This window comes from Pseudoliparis swirei, chromosome 4 (genome assembly GCF_029220125.1).
Source record: "Pseudoliparis swirei isolate HS2019 ecotype Mariana Trench chromosome 4, NWPU_hadal_v1, whole genome shotgun sequence".
NCBI lineage: Eukaryota > Metazoa > Chordata > Actinopteri > Perciformes > Liparidae > Pseudoliparis > Pseudoliparis swirei.
The window spans coordinates 2,241,588-2,263,510 of record NC_079391.1 but is presented as its reverse complement, the minus strand read 5'-3'; the positions used below and the strand labels follow the sequence as shown (position 1 = coordinate 2,263,510).

The following is a 21,923-nucleotide window of genomic DNA, read 5'->3' as shown; positions in this document are numbered from 1 at the left end:
TTCTCGTCCTCGAGGTCAACGTGGAGGAGAACCACGAGAACAAGCAGGAGCAACGTCTCCGGAGTCGAACACAGCCAGGAGGAACCCGGGGTGACCCGGGTGACCCCCAGGGCACGTGTCACATGCTCTCCCCCTGCAGCCTGAGGTCCACTGAGGTTTATTGTCTGTGCTGGATATGCACCTGCTGCACGTCTGCAGGGCTCCTCTCGGGGCTCTGGACCTCACGTTGACATTGAAAAAAGCCCAGAAACACACCGCTCGGCAAGCCTTTCGCTTTGAGGTACCCGACGAAACAAAAACAAGTGCAAAAGAATAGAACTAATCCAGGAGAGAACAACAGTAATAACACGTTGTCCTCCCAGGTCGCCGGCTCCCTTCTTTCTCGACCGTCCTCGCAGTTATTCAATCTTCACGAGCAAAAAACGCCCAAAAGCAGCCCTATTAGGGTTTCATAAAACAGCCACTGGGGAGCAAAGAGGACATTCATTGACTCTAATGGGATGAACTGATCAACCATATCTAATAAAAATCACCGCCGCTGGCGAAAGCTGCCGCGGAATTGGATTACGCGTGGACCACAAAGCTTTCATGGCTTCTTAGAAAACTGTAATTCAATCTGTTTAGTGCACAGAAAAAACAGATTGAGACGTCCGAATTCAAACATTTGAGAAAAAAACTTTTTGTCAATGTGAAATGTGAAGAACTGGCGTGAAGATAGAGGTAAAAGAAAGCAAATTAAATATTTAAACAAGTTTTTGTGCATGTGAAATAAAAAGGATTGACGTAAATATAGAGGTAAAAAAAATGCAAAATCAAACATTTAAACAGGTTGTTCTGCATGTGAAATGTTAAGAAGTGACGTGAAGATAGAGGTAAAAAAGAAAGCTAATTAAAACATTTAAACAAGTTGTTCTGCATGTGAAATGTTAAGAAGTGATGTGAAGATAGAGGTAGAAACTGCAAATTCAAACATTTGAAAAAAGGTTTTTAAGAACTGATGTGAAGATAGAGAGAAAAAAAAGCAAATTAAAATATTTACGTTTTTGTGCATGTGAAATGTGAAGAACTGACGTGAAGATAGAGCTAAAAAAAAAAAGATAATTAACCCTTGTGTTGCCTTAGGGTCATTTTGACCCGAATCAATATTACACCCTACCCCCGACTTTGGGTCATTTTGACCCGATTCAATGTTTCACCCTCCTGTTACCTTTATATTTACTAACATATTTTACCCTTTGGGTTCAATTTGACGCCAGCAATTAAAACCTCCAGAAAATTATTAGAATTAATATTGTTTTCCAAGTTTAAGTGTGAGGCACTTTATGTTTGTTTGTTGACTACCGAAAGAACACCGACATTAAACATTGAATGGGGTCAAATTAATCCTAAGGCGGGGGGAGGGTGTAATATTGATTCGGGTCAAAATGACCCTAAGGCAACACAAGGGTTAAAACATTTAAACAACTTTTTGTGCATGTGAAATAAAAAAAGACTGATGTCAAGATAGAGGTTAAAAAAATGCAAAATAAAACATTTAAACAACTTTTTGTGCATGTGAAATAAAAAGGACTGATGTAAAGATAGAGGTAACAAAGTGCTAAATAAAATGTAAAGGACAATAATATACCTATAAAGTTCAAACCAGGATTTATAAACATTATTGTTTACTATTATGTTCTCATCCCTGAACCGACAAGTCAGAAGAAGATGCACATATAAATATATATATATATATATATATATATATATATCATGCCAATTCTAGAGAGAAAGTGCTCAATTATTATACAATATCAGGTGGAAGAGAGAGCGAGCGAGCGAGAGAGAGAGAGAGAGAGAGAGAGAGAGAGAGAGAGAGAGAGAGAGAGAGAGAGAGAGAGAGAGCGCGCGCGCGCATTTAAAAGCCGGTCCCCTGGAGAAGGCGAGTCTCTATTCCTTCAGGATGGGGAGCCTCCCCTCAGATGCGTCTGGGCAGCAGCAGCACCGGGTCCTGGAGATGTGGACCTAGCTTCACAAAGTACGGAGGGGCAACTCAGTGTAACTGTGACATGTTCAAAGAACCATGTTTCTGTTCACTTTGCATGTTTTTAGGTGTCGTGTTTGACTTTTTTGGCGCACTTTACGATCAAGCGCGCGCCGCGAGGTGGAGAGGAATTCTCTTTTTAGGGTATTTCACCTGTTATTGTAGAACAATGTGTTATCTTAATGTTGGTATGCATTGTTAGGTCTATTATAGGAGGAGTTATCTCACCTGTCTCACCCCCTTGGTTACACTACTCTGTGTTGTTCACGCTGTGCGGAAACTTTACGCACACGCAACCTCTCCAAAACTCCTCTTCCCTCCCTCTCCAGCTCCATGCGCGCGGAGGCAGCGGCTGCAGTTTGGGCGGAGAACGCCGCTCGCTTGCCACTGCCGTCCCCCTCCTCGACTCGGCCCAACAGCGCCGCCAGAACCCGCAGGGGCCCGTGAGCGCGCCCGCCGCGGTCCCGCGCACCGCAGAATAAGATGAATATCCAGGTCGCGCCCGAACACAAGCTCTCGTCGGTGGCCCCGCTGAACGAGTGCAATGCGGCGAAGAGGGAGGTGGAGCTGATACTGGTGAAGGACCAGAATGGCGTCCAGTACACCAGCTCCTCCATCATCCCCTCCCCGGGCCACCTCGCGGGTCCTCCGGGCTGCACCGACGAAGAGCGAGAGACGTGGGGGAAGAAAATAGACTTTCTCCTGTCGGTGATCGGCTTCGCGGTGGACCTGGCCAACGTGTGGAGGTTCCCGTACCTGTGCTACAAGAATGGAGGAGGTGAGTTCACTTCGATTTTCACAGAGGCTTCAAACGTGTAGAAGAGGTCACACACTGCTGAGGGTTGGGTTCTAAAGTACCAAGAATATAAATAACATCATCATCATAGTTTGTTCTTCAGTGTCTTCTTTCACTTGTGAGTCTCTATTTCTACTTTCAAGTCTTTAAAAAAGTAAATACCACAGCCAGGTTACGTTTAGATTAGTTATTGTTGCTATATTGTTCTAAAAGTTTATTTAATCTCCTTTAATTCACTTTGTAACGGCAGCATGTGCATCAACGGGGAAGAAGGGTTACTGTATTTACGTGATGAAGATTACCTCATGGATGAAGGTTCTGTGGTTCTGTGTCCGGGTTCTGGATGCAGAACCACATCAGTAGAACCCTGAAGGTGTGAGTAGAGGGAGAGACGGTCAGCTGAATGCAACAGGTGTTGTGTGACATCTGTATCTTCAATGTTAGTTTTTTTATTTATTATTTAAAAGGTACAAACTCTTTCTTAATAAACTACTAACACAGAATTAACAGATAAAAGATGCATGCATTTTTAGAATTGCTTTAATGACACTTTTAGTTTTTTTTATCCATGAATTGATCCTGAGAAAAAGGTTTTATCATATATATTAAATATTAAAGATGTCCCCTTTTATAAAGACGTGCACATTGAGGCTGATGATACCCGTGATATAAAAATATTTTTGAATTTGTAATATTGATATAATGTTCATAATACACTGCATGACATTGTTTAAATTGGATCATTTAAACAATGTCATCATGGTTCAGGTTGCATGCTCTCCCTCCACCTCTCTCGTCATTTAACAACAACAAAAATGGACAAAATGGTTTAAAATGTGACGTCGGGATGTGGAAACAGACTAAAGCTTTAAAAATCCACCTGTGAGGTCAAAGGAGTCCCAAAGATATGAAAATAAGAGATTCATCTCGTTTGAACTTTCCAAAAAACAGGCGTCCGAGTTCAGGTTAACAAGAGTAACCGCCCGTGTGTGTGTGTGTGTGTGTGTGTGTGTCCGCTCACATGGCGCCCGGGGCCCCGGGGGGGAGGGGGCTGTCGATCACCTCGGCCCCCCGGCAGAATGTCGTCGTGTGACGGACGCGACGTCAACAACGATTCACTTAGCGGAGCTCATTTCCTCGCTGCCACAGGAAAAAATATATATCTGTGATCCTTCCTGCTCGCATGTTAATGGCGTGTTGTTTAGTTTCCAACCACGTCAACACGTCAACACCCCCCCCCCCTCCTCATCATCGTCCACATAGAGCATCCTCAACCTGTTCTCACTATAAGCAACAAAACAAAAACAAAAAAAACACCACAAGTCACGGCTAGCAGGGAATGTTATGTAACGGTGGGTAATTATTCCTCCTCCTCCTCCTCCTCCACCCCAGGTGCCTTCCTCATCCCCTACATTCTTTTCCTCGTCATCGCGGGGATGCCGTTGTTCTACATGGAGCTCGCCCTGGGCCAGTACAACCGGGAGGGAGCGGCCACCATTTGGAAAATCTGCCCAATCTTCAAAGGTGAGCTTCGTGTGGACAGGTACGCACACGCCGCGGCTCGTCTCCGTCTCCTCCTCGTCAGAAGCGAGCGGGGCTCGGTCGAGCTCTTCTCGGGGCTCTTCGCTGCCCTTTTCATTTCCATCCCTTTGGTCCTCGCCCTTTAACCCCTCGCCGGGGTTCACGGGGGCGTGTCAACCGGTTGGAACTGGTTTCTCTCTCGGCCTCGTCTCCGTTTCACCTTTTCTGTATTTTTTCTCTCTCTCCGCTCACGCTTCCAACCTTATACCCCCCTCGTCTAGGTTTTCTTCAAATGCCAATTTCAAACGAGTTGAACCGTCCTCGGCCTGCAGGGGGGGGGGGGTCAATGCAATCACAAGTCAGTCAATTAAACTCAATCGGAGACGCGACCGACAACATCCTGAATCAGAAGAGATCCGTCGTGTTGCTGCAGAGACGGTTTTGATCATCTGACATTTTAGTCCTGTGGGTCGGTGGTTAGCGGGACCGTCATTCAATCGGGGGGGTTGGCGGTTCAACCCCTGCCCCAAGTCGATGTGTCCTTGAGCAAGACACTAAACCCTGAACTGCTCCCTGTAGCTGTGTCTACGGTGTGTGAATGTCACATGATTGTAGGTCGCTTTGGATAAAACCTTTCAGCTAAATGAAATTTAAATATTTACTTTGTGTGAACTTTAAACTGAAACGTGCGTATATATATATAATATATATATATGTCATATAAATATATATTCTATATATATATATTCTATATATATTATATTTATAAATATATATACATATATATATTATATATATACATATATAAATATAAATATATATTTATATATATTGAATTAAAGCATAAACAATAAAGCCGACCCTGCACAACGCTGTTACCCTCCTGAGGGCCTCGAGCCTGAGCTGACCTCCTCTTGTGGTCTTTAAACAACATGTTTATTATTTGAAGCAGCATGTTTGAGCTGATGTCAGATGGATAACGCCGCTCTGCATAATTGAATCAGCAACAGTCTCTTCCTTTGTGGACTTCAGAGCTGAGAACGTTTTTTATCTTTTTTCCAAGGCCCAGAACGAGCCGGTGATGGATTCATGGGGACGGAGTCTCTGTTTTACAAGAATCTCACATTCCAGTGTGGACCAAAAAACTCATAAATATACTGTACATATAGACCCTGCCCTGCCTCGTGTGTGTGTATATATATTCTCTGGCCCTCTCCCAAATTTGCAGACAGACGAATTGTATAGCCGAATGTCATCTTTCAACCGCTGGCTGTCGAGGTGCCCAGCGAATAATGTGGGCTACGTAGACAACTGGCGACTTTCAGGGGAAAGCCTGATCTGATGAGGAGAGACAGCATTCATCCCACGTTGGACGGAGCGCGTCTCATTTCTGCAAATATGACCAAGTTGATCACCGGACTTAATCCATGACAACCCAGGGTTCAGATCAGGAACTGGGAGCAGAGTTGTAGTTTAACACCCTTCTCTGCTCTTCCATTCGAGCAGTTACCCACCCATGACTCTAGAGTAGAGACTGTGTCTGTCCCACCGCCACTTCAATTAAATAAATCAAAAGTAAGCAGAAGAGGAGTCGTACACAATAACCTTATACAAGTTAACACCATTATTTCAGCAGTGCAACAAAACAGGTCTATTAAATGTGGTCTCCTAAATATTCGATCTCTGTCATCTAAAGCTGTGTTACTAAATGATTTAATATCAGATAATCACATTGATTTATGTTGCCTAACTGAAACCTGGCTGAGCCATGAAGAATATGTCTGCCTGAATGAATCGACTCCTCCAAGTCATATTAATACTCACATTCCTCGAGGCACCGGTCGAGGAGGTGGAGTAGCAGCCATCTTTGACTCGAGCCTATTAATAAATCCTAAACCTAAATTACACTACACCTCATTTGAAAGCCTTGTTCTTAGTCTTTCACATCCAACCTGGAAAACACTACAGCCAATTCGATTTGTGATTCTGTACCGGCCACCAGGTCCATATTCAGAGTTTATATCTGAATTCTCAGAATTTATATCAAGTTTGGTTCTTAAAACCGATAAAGTTATTATTGTTGGAGATTTTAATATCCATGTGGATGTTGATAATGATTGCCTTAGTGCTGCATTCATCTCCTTGTTGGACTCGATTGGCTTCTGTCAGAGAGTACAGAAACCCACTCACAGCTTTGGCCACACGCTTGATCTTGTTCTTACTTATGGCGTTGACATTGAGCATTTGAACGTCTTCCCACAGAATCCTCTTCTGTCAGACCACAACCTCATAACTTTTGAATTTATACTACCGGAGTGTACTCCGTTAGTCAAAAGTTTCTACACCAGATGTCTAACTGACAGTGCTGTAGCTAAATTTAAAGAAGCGATTCCTTCTGTATTTGATTCGATACCACGTCTCAATATAACAGAGGACTCCTGGTCTAACTTTAGTCCGTCCCAGATTGATCATCTTGTTGACAGTGCCACAGGCTCTCTGAGAATGACACTGGACTCGATAGCCCTCTGAAGAATATGACAGTGAGGAAGAGGAGGTTTGCTCCCTGGTATAACCCTCAGATCCGCAAACTGAAGCAAACGTCACGAAAGCTTGAACGCATATGGCGTTCAACTAATCGGAAAGAATCCCGCTTAGTTTGGCGAGATAGTCTTAAAACATATAAGAAGGCCCTCCGTAATGCCAGAGCAGCCTATTACTCATCAGTAATAGAAAAATAAAACAACCCCAGGTTTCTCTTCAGCACTGTAGCCAGGCTGACAGAGAGTCACAGCTCTGTGGAGCCGAGCATTCCTATAAACCTCAGTGGTAATGACTTTATGAACTTCTTTAATGAAAAGATTTTAACTATTAGGGACAAGATTAATATTTTCTTGCCCATAACCAGTGCCAATCTGTCCTCAAGTGGAATGGCCTTGGAAACCGCTGTATGCCCTGGTGTATATTTGGAGGGCTTTTCTCCCATCAACCGTGACCAATTATCTTCAATGGTTTCTACTTCGAACACGTCTACCTGTCTCTTGGACCCCATCCCGACGAGGCTGCTGAAAGACGTTTTGCCTTTAATTGGCGGCTCTCTATTAGATATTATCAATGTGTCTCTGCTAACAGGCCACGTACCACACTCCTTCAAAGTGGCTGTTATTAAACCTCTCCTGAAGAAGCCCACTCTGGATCCAGAGGTGTTGGCTAACTACAGACCGATCTCTAACCTCCCCTTCCTCTCCAAGATCCTTGAGAAAGTGGTCGCAAATCAGTTGTGCGACTTTCAACATCATAATAGTTTATTTGAGAAATTTCAATCAGGATTTAGAAAACACCACAGCACCGAGACGGCACTGGTGAAAATTACAAATGACCTCTTAATGGCAGCAGATAAAGGACTCCTCTCTGTGCTGGTCTTGTTAGACCTTAGTGCTGCATTCGACACCATTGACCATGACATCCTGTTACAGAGACTGGAGCAGTCGATTGGCATTTCAGGCACGGCACTAATTTGGTTTAAATCCTATTTATCAGATCGATCTCAGTTTGTATTTGTAAACGATGACGCCGATAACCACCAACGTTAATCACGGAGTTCCACAAGGTTCTGTGCTTGGACCAATTTTATTTACCTTATACATGCTTCCTTTGGGCAATATTATCAGGAAACACTCCATAAACTTTCATTGTTATGCAGATGATACTCAACTATATTTATCGATAAAACCAGAGGAGAGCAACCAACTCGGTAAAATTCAAGCATGTCTTAAAGACATAAAACATGGATGACCTGCAACTTCTTGATGTTAAACTCAGACAAAACCGAAGTAATTTTAATCGGCCCTGAGCACCTCAGAGATCAATTATCTGGTGATGTGGTTTCTGTAGACGGCATTGCCCTAGCATCCAACACCACTGTAAAGAATCTTGGCGTTATCTTTGATCGGGACTTGTCCTTTAACTCCCACGTAAAGCAAATCTCAAGGACTGCATTCTTTCATCTACGTAATATTTCAAAATCAGGCACATCTTGTCTCAAAAAGATGCAGAAAAATTGGTTCACGCGTTCGTTACTTCGAGACTGGATTACTGCAACTCCTTATTATCAGGCTGCTCTAATAAGTCTCTTAGGTCCCTTCAGTTGATCCAGAATGCTGCAGCTCGTGTTCTCACGAAAACTAAGAAAAGAGATCACATCACTCCTGCACTAGCTGCTCTGCACTGGCTCCCAGTAAAATCAAGAATCACTTTTAAAATTCTTCTCTTAACGTACAAAGCCTTGATTGGTGATGCACCATCATATCTTAAACGAGGTGACTGTGTCTGCCTCCCGGACTGAAATTGGAAGCTGGTTCCATAAAAGAGGAGCTTGATAACTAAAGGCTCTGGCTCCCATTCTACTTTTTAAGAACTACAAGTAGTCCCGCATTTAGTGAGCGTAGCTCTCTAGTGGGGCAATATGGTACTACAAGCTCCTTAAGATATGATGGTGCATCACCAATCAAGGCTTTGTACGTTAAGAGAAGAATTTTAAAAGTGATTCTTGATTTTACTGGGAGCCAGTGTAGAGCAGCTAGTGCAGGAGTGATGTGATCTCTGTTCTTAGTTTTAGTGAGAACACGAGCTGCAGCATTCTGGATCAACTGGAGGGACCTAAGAGATTTATTAGAGCAGCCTGATAATAAGGAGTTGCAGTAATCCAGTCTCGAAGTAACGAACGCGTGAACCAATTTTTCTGCATCTTTGAGACAAGATGTGCCTGATTTTGAAATATTACGTAGATGAAAGAATGCAGTCCTTGAGATTTGCTTTACGTGGGAGTTAAAGGACAAGTCCCGATCAAAGATAACGCCAAGATTCTTTACAGTGGTGTTGGATGCCAGGGCAATGCCGTCTACAGAAACCACATCACCAGATAATTGATCTGAGGTGCTCAGGGCCGATTAAAATTACTTCGGTTTTGTCTGAGTTTAACATCAAGATATATATATTTATGTATATATATACTGTATATATATATATAATGTATACATATACTGTATATACAGTATACACTGTATGTATATCCTGTATATAAACATCCATTATACACTATATATATATACTGTATATATATATATACAGGATATACATACAGTACGGGGGGGGGGGGGGGGGAATAACAACAATAACAATAATAATAACCACGGCGTCGTGCTCCTCAGGCGTGGGCTACACCGTGATCATCATCGCGCTGTACGTGGGCTTCTACTACAACGTGATCATCGCCTGGTCGCTCTACTACCTGTTCTCCTCCATGACCACGGAGCTGCCGTGGCTGCACTGCAACAACGCCTGGAACAGCGCCAACTGCACCGACCCCAAGGCGCTCAACGGCTCCGTCATCGGCAATGGCACGGCCTACGCCAAGTACAAGATCACGCCGGCCGCCGAGTACTACGAGTGAGTGACCGGCGACCCCGGGGAGCGGCCCGCAGGGGACGCTTACAGACAATAACACAATTAATACACATTTAAACTTTGTTCAACAATAACAAATATACTTATTTAGGCTCACAGGATACGAGCAGTCATAAAAAAGGCAATAATAAGACTATTAGGCAATAATAAGACTATTTAGACTATTAGGCAATAATAATAATATTATGCAATAATAAGACTATTCGTAATAATAATATTAGGCAATAAAACTAATATTAGGCAATAATACTAATATTATGCAATACTAATATTATTATGCAATAATAAGACTATTAGGCAATAATAAGACTATTAGGCAATAATAACACTATTAGTTAATAATAACACTATTAGTCAGTACTCTACAGATTCAAAGTGTTTTCCTAGATTTCTTGAACAAAAAACAAAAAATCTGACAAATATATTCTATTTAATTTGTATTTCCTTGTGGTTATTTATTGTTATTACATTTTTTTAAACAACTATAAACAATTCTAACTTTTTGTATTTTTTTTATTTTTCTATAATTCCAAATTATATTTATTTATTTGTACCTACCTAGTACACGAAAAACAGATAGGACACACAACAAAGAACAAAAATAAAACGCTATTAAATGATCTAAATTATGGGGGCAAAATTATATTTCTGAAGGGCCGTTTTGCCGTAACCCTGGTGTGTTTCCGATGTTGAGCTGTAAACTAACTTTTAAAAGTTTTTAAATCACACAGCGAGTCGGTACTTTTAAAACGGGCCAACAAAACAACGTGGAAGTGATTATTGCACCTGCATCTTCACGACATGCACCTGAACCTAACATGAACCAGACGTGAATGTTTCGATCTATAATGGATCGTGGACATGCCTGACAGATGATGTGATCAGTGTTCAGGCCCTGCAATGTGATACCGATTATACAGTCATAAATATGACTATATCATAATTCAATAACAGAGACACATTTTGAAGCATTGTAAAATGACATGAGGTCAACTATCGTAACGCTTGATAAGTGAGATGATTCGTTTCACTGAAAGCAAACACACTACAGGAATTTAGGACAGCTATGCTAGAGAGACAGACAGTTCTTCTCTAGAGACAGACAGTTGTCCTAGAGAGACAGACAGTTCTTCTGGAGACAGGTGGTTCTTCTAGAGACAGACAGTTCTTCTCTAGAGACAGACAGTTGTCCTAGAGAGACAGACAGTTCTTCCAGAGACAGACAGTTGTCTTAGAGAGACAGACAGTTCTTCTAGAGACAGACAGTTCTCCTAGAGAGACAGACAGTTCTTCCAGAGACAGACAGTTCTTCCAGAGACAGACAGTTCTTCTAGAGACAGACAGTTCTTCTGTAGAGACAGACAGTTCTTCCAGAGACAGACAGTTCTTCCAGAGACAGACAGTTCTTCTAGAGAGACAGACAGTTCTCCTAGAGAGACAGACAGTTCCTGCCGAGCGTCACTCAAAGAAAGCAGCGAGCATGAAACCCGGTTAAAATAATGGAGCTCGTTAAAGTTCCTCTCCTCGCCGTCTCTCCGCTTATTGGGAGGATCCCTGGATATCTTTTACACTTCCAGGAATCCCCCCCTGCCCCCCCCTCTCCCCCCCACAACCTAACCAGTAAACACCTTCCCTGGACACGGCGAGGTCAGAAGGAGACGCCACGTCCCAGCTGGACAATAACACTTCCATCATGGGAGGACAGGAAGGCGTGGCCTCAATGAAGAGACTTCTGGCCCGGTGGGCCGAGGCCCGGTCGCTCGGTCGGGGGGGGGCAATAAATCCTGAGGAGCCAAAGCCAAAGCACAGCATGCGCCTGCGAGGCCACGCTCAGGGAACACCCTCCTGACTTCTGGACCTAGTGAACACAAACAGCTGTTTTGATCTCACGGTTTAAGCCAAGAACAAGACTGACCGGGAAACTAGAGAGTGTTCATTGTGCAGCTGGCAGAGATCAAAGAAACTCCCCACATCACAGCATCGTGACCTCTAAGGTCTCTGACCTCTAATGTCTATGACCTCTAATGTCTATGACCTATAATGTCTATGACCTATAATGGCTATGACCTCTAATGTCCTATAATGTCTATGACCTCTAATGTCTATGACCTATAATGGCTATGACCTCTAATGTCCTATAATGTCTATGACCTCTAATGTCCGTGACCTCTAATGTCTATGACCTCTAATGTCCGTGACCTCTAATGTCTATGACCTCTAATGTCTATGACCTATAATGGCTATGACCTCTAATGTCCTATAATGTCTATGACCTCTAATGTCTATGACCTCTAATGTATATGACCTCTAATGGCAATGACCACTAATGTCTTATAATGTCTAAGTCCTCTAATGTCTGTGACCTCTAATGTATGTGACGTCTAAAGTCTGTGACCTCTAATGTCCTCTGTCTGTGACCTCTAATGTCCTCTAATGTCTGTGACCTCTAATGTCCTCTAATGTCTGTAACCTCTAATGTCCTCTAATGTCTGTGACCTCTAATGTATGTGACGTCTAAAGTCTGTGACCTCTAATGTCCTCTGTCTGTGACCTCTAATGTCCTCTAATGTCTGTGACCTCTAATATATGTGACGTCTAAAGTCTGTGACCTCTAATGTCCTCTGTCTGTGACCTCTAATGTCCTCTAATGTCTGTGACCTCTAATGTCCTCTAATGTCTGTAACCTCTAATGTCCTCTAATGTCTGTGACCTCTAATGTATGTGACGTCTAATGTCTGTGACCTCTAATGTCTGTGACCTATAATGTCTGTGACCTATAATGTCTGTGACCTCTAATGTCTGTGACCTCTAATGTCTATGACCTCTATGTTCACCTTTAAGCAACGCTGACTTATTGCTTAAAGCCGTACATAAAAATATAGTCAAGCTCTCTTAAGTACAACAGCAGGTCCGTTGGCGGTTCAACCCACCCACCCGCCCTAGTCGATGTGCCCTTGAGCAAGACGCTCCCCTTAGCCGTGTCTACCGCCTATGAAGACAACATGTAAAGTGCCTTCGAAGTACCTTTTTAAAAAATCAGCGCTATATAAATGAAATGGATTATTATCGGTTGTACTTTTTCCACGGCCTGTGTCTCAGAGCGGTTGCCTGGCAACGCACCAGCCCAAAGTACACAGAGACCGGCTAATGGAGCGACGCGGCGTGCCCGGCATAACCGGCGAGCGGCGATAAGAGAGGAAGTGTTTAGAGTAACGGGGCCAGAGGGCCGCGATGGATGTTCCAGCGTTTTACTGGCAGCGCGCTATCGGTATCGCTATCAGGCAGAGGCCTCGAGGCATTGAGACACCACAAGGAACCTCTCTAACCAGGGTTCTTTAAGGAACCATTTACTTAAATACTTCTTCAAAGAACCTATGAAGGTGTCTCAAAGAACTTTCAAAAAATGGTTCTATCTTTAAAGAACCATTTCTGGTTCCACAAAGAATCTTTCAAACCAGGGTTCTTTAAAGAACCATTTGCTTAAATACTTCTTTCAAGAACCTATAAAGGTGTCTCAAAGAAACTTCAAAAAATTGTTCTTTAAAGAACCATTTGCTTAAATACTTCTTCAAAGAACCTATAAAGGTGTCTCAAAGAACCATTAAACATGGTTCTTGAAGCATTTCTGAAAGAAATTTCTGAAAGTTCTTGAAACCATTTCTGGTTCCTCAAAGAACCTTTCAAACCAGGGTTCTTGAAAGAACCATTTGCTTAAATACTTCTTTAAAGAATCTATAAAGTTGTCTCAAAGAACCTTCAAAAAAAGGTTCTTTAAGGCACCATTTCTGGTTCCACAAAGAACCTTTTAAACCAGGGTTCTTTAAAGAAACATTTTCTTAAATAATTCTTCAAAGAACCTATAAAGGTGTCTCAAAGAACCTTCAAAAATGGTTCTTTAAGGCACCATTTCCAAAATGGTTCTTCAGTAGTTGATGGTTCTTCGTATAACCCACAAAGTCTTGTAAAGAACCGTTTAACCCTCGTGTCGCCTTAGGATTAATTTGACCCCATTCAATGTTTAATGTCGGTGTTCTTTCGGTGGTCAACAAACAAACATAAAGTGCCTCACACTTAAACTTGGAAAACAATATTAATTCTAATAATTTTCTGGAGGTTTTAATTGCTGGCGTCTAATTGAACCCAAAGGGTAAAATATGTTAGTAAATATAAAGGTAACAGGAGGGTGAAACATTGAATCGGGTCAAAATGACCCTAAGGCGACAGGAGGGTTAAATATTTAATCGGGTCAAAATGACCCTAAGGCGACAGGAGGGTTAAGAACCATTAATTATTTTTCAGTCTGAATCTTAACTTTTCTTTCCAGCTCCAAGCTCTTTTTTTGAATGTCTTCTCGAGAGGAGTTCCGATACTCCACCACTTCAGATTACAATAGTGGAGTTGGGGGGGGGGGGGGGGGGGGATTTAAATCTTTTATTTGGTCAATTTCACTGTCCATCCTCTGCACATCATCACTGAGAGTGCATTAATCGTGATTCCCATGTTCCAACACTGAATTCGTCAGACCTCGAGTCTTCAGAACAAAAAGACTTCCCTTCCACATGGCCAAACCACGGCGTACAAACCGCTTCTTCTCCGGCATAATCCGAGAGGAAATAACAAATGTTGTTTTTTAAAAACATAAATATTGAGACCTTAAGAAACCGGCAGATGTCTTGGGACTCGGGGTCGGTGCCACCGGGAGGGGAACCGTGTCCTCCAGACTGTCTGTACAAATCCTGAACAGCCCCATTGTTCCCCGCGCGTCGGTCCTGAACCCTTTAATAAAGTCGACGTGTGCTGCTCTGGGATGAAAGCGTAACTTCATTTCATCTGACACGAGACTGAAAAACACCCTCGGGAACACGCACACGTATGTTCAGACGTCCAATAGCGAAAGAGAGACCCAGAGGGATCCGTGGAACTCCTCTTCGGCGTTCGTTTATCAACTTCTTCTTCTGAGGATGCATCCAAAGCTACGAGGTCTTCGGAGACGCATAGCGGCGTGAAGACATCGGTTTATTTGGGGAGGGACATGTAGAGTGTCGCCCCCCCCAATGTTTTTATGGTTCTATGAGACACCTTGATAGGTTATTTGAGGAGCTATTTAAGGAAATGGTTCCTTAAAGAACCCTGGTTTGAAAGGTTCTTTGTGGAACTAGATATGGTGCCTTAAAGAACCATGTTTTAAAGGTTCTTTGTGACACCTTTATAGGTTCTTTGAAGCATTTAAGCAAATGGTGCCTTAAAGAACCACTTTTGAAGGTTCTGAGACACCTTTATAGGTTATTTGAAGAACTCTTTAAGGAAAAGGTTCCTTAAAGAACCCTGGTTTGAAAGGTTCTTTGTGGAACCAGATATGGTGCCTTAAAGAACCATGTTTTAAAGGTTCTTTGTGACACCTTTATAGGTTCTTTGAAGCATTTAAGCAAATGGCGCCTTAAAGAACCACTTTTGAAGGTTCTGAGACACCTTTATAGGTTATTTGAAGAACTCTTTAAGGAAATGGTTCCTTAAAGAACCATGTTTTTAAGGTTCTTTGTGACACCTTTATAGGTTATTTGAAGAACTCTTTAAGGAAATGGTTCCTTAAAGAACCATGTTTTTAAGGTTCTGAGACACCTTTATAGGTTATTTGAAGAACTCTTTAAGGAAATGGTTCCTTAAAGAACCATGTTTTTAAGGTTCTTTGTGACACCTTTATAGGTTATTTGAAGAACTCTTTAAGGAAATGGTTCCTTAAAGAACCATGTTTTTAAGGTTCTGAGACACCTTTATAGGTTATTTGAAGAACTCTTTAAGGAAATGGTTCCTTAAAGAACCATGTTTTTAAGGTTCTTTGTGACACCTTAATAGGTTCCTTGAAGTATTTAAGCAAATGGTTCTTTAAAGAACAATTGTTGAAGGATCTATGAGACACCTTTATAGGTTATTTGAGGAACTCTTTAAGGACATGGTTCCTTAAAGAACGCTGGTTTGAAGGTTCTTTGGGGAACCAGAAATTGTGCCTTAAAGAACCATGTTTTGAAGGTTCTTCGAGACACATTTATAGGTTCTTTGAAGAAGTATTAAAGGAAATGTTTTTTTTAAAGAACCCTGGTTTGAAAGGTTTTTTGTGGAACCAAAAATGGTGCCTTAAAGATCTTTTTTTGAAGGTTCTTTGACACCACAGCAGAGAAAAAGACTTCTTATTATTTGTGCCGAATCGTGTTAAAAGCTGTTTTTGCTTGGAAATGCGTCGCTGACGTCGTATTTGTGAATCATAAGACGCCGATCTGTTAATGTTACCGAGGGTATTATATCCACGTCTCCGTCTTGCAGGCGGGGTGTGCTGCATCTCCATCAGAGTCGGGGTATCAACGACCTGGGCTTGCCCCGCTGGGAGCTGACCCTGTGCCTGGTCATCGTGGTCTTCATCCTCTACTTCAGCCTGTGGAAAGGTGTCAAGTCCTCGGGGAAGGTACCGAGAAAATAAATAGACTTCAACTGTTTTTGCCAGCAGCCAAGTGTAAACCGTTTGGTGCCGGGTCCAACAAGTCAAGAGGCCGAGATAAACACTGGAGAGTCTCCTCCCACTTACATTCCTCCCTAGATAGTGTGCTGCATTCCTGCTGCACACTCAGACACACACACACACACACTTTGCTTTTTAGTTGCAATCAGTGTTTAAGTTAAATATGTCACTGTATATCATACGGTACATGTATACACTATGGTTCAAAAGTTTGGGGTCACCCAGACAATTTGGTGTTTTCCATGAAAACTCACATTTTTATTTATCAAATTAATTGAAAAATTAATATAAAATATAGTCAAGACATTGATATGGTTATAAATAATGATTTTTATTTGAAATATTAATGTTGTTCTTCAAACTTGTTGCTCAAAGGAAGGCCAGTTTTATAGCTATAACTGTTTTCAGCTGCGCTCACATAAAAAGGGTTTTCTACCCCTCCGCTAGTCTTCTAAGGCGATAACACAATGTACCATTAGAACACTGCAGATGGGCCTCTACACACCTCTGTAGAGACTTCATTACACACCAGAGAATAGTCATTTACCACATTAACTATGTAGAGTGTTTTAATTATTAATTTATTGTTATCTTCATTGAAAAAAACTGCGTTACTTTTAAAAATAAGGATATTTCTACGTGACCCCAAACTTTTGAACAGTAGTGTACGTTGTATTATTTGTGTAGCACATACGACATAACACTCTACCTATTAAAGTCACAGAGTAAAGATGGTTTATTTGATCTTTTTATAACAATAATATTCTGTCATCCATTCTGTTTCTGTTTATTGACAGAATGGTTCAAAGGAATAAGGGACTACTTGACATACTCTTCCTGATTTTATCATCCCGACATCTTCTCTGACAATCTCTGCTGCGGGAAGATTAATCAAACTGTGATTCGATTTCAAAAAGTCATTAACAAACAAAATGAAAGATGCCTTTTTTGTTATAACCCTTTTTAAATCTCATCCCTGTTCACATCTATTTCACACATAAAAAAATAAAAAAATACATTTTCAGATTAAAATTTTTTTCGGAGATACGGAATGGTTCGCTTCACTACAGATTTGTGTGTGTGTGTGTGTGTGTGTGTGTGTTCAGGTGGTGTACATCACAGCTACCATGCCCTACTTGGTCCTCTTTGTGCTGCTGATACGAGGCATCACTCTCCCGGGTTCCATGGACGGCATCAGGGCGTACCTCCACATCGACTTCAAGCGGCTCAACAACCTGGAGGTCAGAGGTGGCACACAAACAATAACAAACAATAACAAACAATCATAAACAATCACGAACAACCACAAACAACCACAGACAATCACACACCATGACAAACAATCATAAACAATCACAAACAACCACAAACAATCACGAACAATTAACACGCAATGAAAAACAATTAACACACAATCACAAACAATTAACAGTCACAAACAATTAACACACAATGACAAACAATTAACACAGTCACAAACAATTAACACACAATGACAAACAATCACGAACAATCACACACCATGACAAACAATCATAAACAATCACAAACAACCACAAACAATCACACACAATGACAAACAATTAACACACAATCACACACAATTAACACATCATGACAAACAATCATAAACAATCACGAACAATCACAAACAATTAACACACAATGACAAACAATTAACACAGTCACAAACAATTAACACACAATGACAAACAATCACGAACAACCACAAACAACCACACACAATCACACACCATGACAAACAATCACAAACAACCACAAACAATCACACACAATGACAAACAATTAACACACAATCACACACAATTAACACACCATGACAAACAATCATAAACAATCACGAACAATCACAAACAATTAACACACAGTCACAAACAATTAACACACAATCACAAACAATTAACACACAATGACAAACAATTAACACACAATCAAAAACAATTAACACACAATCAAAAATAATTAACACACAATGACAAACAATTAACACACAGTCACAAACAATTAACACACAATCACAAACAATTAACACACAATGACAAACAATTAACACAGTCACAAACAATTAACACACAATCACAAACAATTAACACACAATGACAAACAATTAACACACAATCAAAAACAATTAACACACAATGACAAACAATTAACACAGTCACAAACAATTAACACACAATCAAAAACAATTAACACACAATCAAAAACAATTAACACACAGTCACAAACAATTAACACACAATGACAAACAATTAACACAATCACAAAGAAGCACAAACAATAAACAATCACAAACACACACAATCCCACTCAATCACACACAATCACAATCACACACACCTGGTGACCTTGAGTCAGCCTCTGGAGGTGATGTTATTGCGCAACAGGGGGTTGCAAAAGGAAACCGAACGTCTCGATTGGCTGCAGAAACAAAAACACACAAAACCAAGGAGGAAGAGTTTTTCCTGTCATGATGAAATCTGGAAAATGAAGACGAAGCCAAATCGTCTTAAACGAGCTCGACTTTAAAGTCTGTGAGAAAAAGACTGCAGTGTTTACCGAGGAAATAAATCAAGTGAGAAGTAAACATTATGACATCGCCCGTTTTCAAGTCAATACATCGTGATGTTTATTAAGTTAAATATAGGATATTACTTTATTCATCCTCAGGGGGGACATTAGTGAAGCAGCAGCAACCATGTTTGCATGTATACAATAAATATACAATAAAAAATGGGGAAAAAAGGTGAAATAGATGAAGCACAGCATGCCGACTTCTTTTTCTTTTACAATATAAATCATTTCAGTGTGCTTTCAGTTAAAAAGGAATATTTGGCTCACATATTAATGTCTAACTCTAAATAAGCTCCACTCTGACATCACAACGTCTTTAGACAATGGTCCTCCACATGTGGTGGGTTCATGTTAACCCCGGGAGACTTTACAGATTTATTTATTTAGGGGAGACTGGACAAGAGGAAGAAGAGAGGTTTCAAGCTTAATTCCCTCCCTGCATGTATGCATGGAAATGAGTGTACATAAAATAATAATAATAATAATAGATTCCATTTGTAAGGCACTCTTCATCCGAGTGCCACAGAGACAGTACATAGTTAAAACTATAATAAAAAAGTCATAAAAGTCAACTAAAATAAATATATATAAATATAATATATATCGTATTAAAGTGTGATGAGATCATTATTATTCTATATATATACATTTATTTATATATACATATACTGTATACTTATGTATATATATACTATGTATATATATATAATAAAGTGTGATGAGATCATTATTATTTTATATATACATTTATTTATATATATACTTTAATACTATATACTATATATATAAATAATAAAGTGTGATTATTATTATTTTATATCTACATTTATTTGTATATATATGTATATATATAGATGCATTTTTAAACTATGTGTAGACTTTATGTGCATGTTTTACAAACCAGAGCCACGTGTTATCAAATGAAATCCACACTGTTCCATCAAAATAATAGAAAACAACGGCCTAAAAAACTTTAACATTCAACTATTTTCTTTTAGGAATTCACAATTAACTGTCCTTTCTTCTTTTTTTAAATCCCAGGTGTGGATTGACGCCGCCACCCAGATATTCTACTCACTGGGAGCTGGGTTCGGGGTGCTCATCGCTTTTGCCAGTTATAACAAATTTGACAACAACTGCTACAGGTGAGAGCTTTGCACTTCATTTCTGTTTCACAAAAGTCCCCAAAAAACAAGCGGCGCACACATCCGGCTGCCTTTAAGAAGCCTGTCACCGGACCAGCGAGTGGCAGAGCCCGCGGCCCGGCGTCAGCTGACACAGTACAGACCTGTCAGATAGGAGCCAGAGGCACGAGGTCGGGACTTTATCTTTTTCCAAGCTGTTAGCTTTGTTGACAAACTATTATTATACTAACTCAATGCATCCCCGGTGTCTGAGGGAGAGGAACAAGTCCTTCCTTCAGCTGCTGTCAGGCTGCACAACACACTGCAGCAGATCACTGGAGATCCTGGCAAACTCTGCACTTTACTTTATTTCCCCCCTGTATATTTAGTATTTAGAATTAGTATTTAGTTTTTTTGTATTGTGTCTTGTGTTTTATATTTCTTTTCATTGATGCTCTGATGTGCACCGCTGCTGTGATTTTTGAAATGTCCCCACTGTGGGACAAATAAAGGAATATAATATATCATTTCATATCAAACATAAATGTATTTTTCCATTTAATTTCAGAAATTACTGTAAGAGCTAATGGAACAAATTAAACAGAAATTACCTCTTAATAAACATAATTAGATGAAATTCATATATACACGTGGACATTATCACAACATTTTCTCTTTCTTATATACATATATGCTAAAATCGAGCATTAGAATCTTATCACAATACAGTTAATTCAAGAAGAAAGTCACTAAACATTCAGTCAAAGCCCAAATAAAAACATAAATGACCTTGTTCCCGTTCCAGCTCGGTGCTTCATAGAGTAGGAAAAATACTCATGAAGACTCTTTTCCTTCAGGACACTGTCAAAAACAAAGTTTTTACGCAGTCATGTTACGATATTAACAGCTACTTCCGGTTCTCAGCGGAAGTACTTCGAAATAAAAGCACCCAAAACATACAGTCACTTACAAAATAACGGCTTAAGGGAAATAGTTAACATGTACATAGCAGGGCTCTCAAGTGTCACGCATTGAGCGTGAGACTCACGCATTTCGGTCTTAACTCACGCACTCCCGCCACACATCGTATTTCTCACGCTGAAAAAAACTCGGCTATTTAATGTTTGAATGCAGGGGTGCTCAATACGTCGATCGTGACCGATTGGTCGATCGCGGTCGCCGCAGAGCTCCGACGCCGGTCTGCGCGCATCGGGACGGAGCAAAGAAAGTCACTAGCACCCCCCCCCCCCCACAGTAATCACAACATTTTCACTTTCTTATATACTAAAATCTAGCATTAGCATCTTATCACAATATAGTTAATTCAAGAATAAAGTCAATAACAATTTAGTCAAAGCCCCCAAAAAACCCAAAGTACCTTGTTCCCGTTCCAGCTCGGTGCTTAGTAGTTCATGGAGTAGGAACAATAATGATTAAGACCCTTTTGCTTTTGGACACCGTAAAAAAACGAACTTTTTGCGCAGTCATGTTGCGATATTAACAGCTACTTCCGGTTCCCACCAGAAGTACTTCAAAATAGCAGCACAAAAAACACACATATACAACGTCACTTACAAAATAACGGCTTAAGGGAAATAGTTAACATATTAAGAGAACCTTTTCAGAGTGATGTACAGAGACTTCCAAGCTCAACCGCTGCTTTAGTGTAAATTAAGAGGCATTACGGACTCCTCCTCTCCTCTGCTGTCATCTGTGTACAGTAATCACAACATTAATCACAAAATTTTCTCTTTCTTATATACTAAAATCTAGCATTAGCATCTTTTCAAAATACAGTAAATAAAAAATGTGACTTTTTCTCCGTCCCGATGCGCGCAAACCGGTGTCGGAGCTCAGAGGACTGTTAACGCGACCCGTAGAGACAGAAAT

At 40.8% G+C, this 21,923-nt stretch overlaps 1 protein-coding gene across 1 annotated transcript in view; it reads left to right on the top strand.

The window, feature by feature from the left end:
• The first annotated feature begins 1,934 nt into the window (after positions 1-1,934).
• The window catches only part of slc6a2 (solute carrier family 6 member 2), a 36,045-nt gene continuing 16,056 nt past the window's right edge, over positions 1,935-21,923 (top strand). Inside the window, exons 1-7 of the mRNA XM_056413453.1 lie at positions 1,935-2,017; positions 2,353-2,801; positions 4,212-4,343; positions 9,548-9,785; positions 16,122-16,260; positions 17,421-17,555; positions 19,951-20,054. Of these exons, the coding sequence (XP_056269428.1) occupies positions 2,507-2,801; positions 4,212-4,343; positions 9,548-9,785; positions 16,122-16,260; positions 17,421-17,555; positions 19,951-20,054 (1,043 nt within the window). The 5' untranslated portion in view covers positions 1,935-2,017; positions 2,353-2,506. The remainder of the gene's footprint in view (positions 2,018-2,352; positions 2,802-4,211; positions 4,344-9,547; positions 9,786-16,121; positions 16,261-17,420; positions 17,556-19,950; positions 20,055-21,923) is intronic.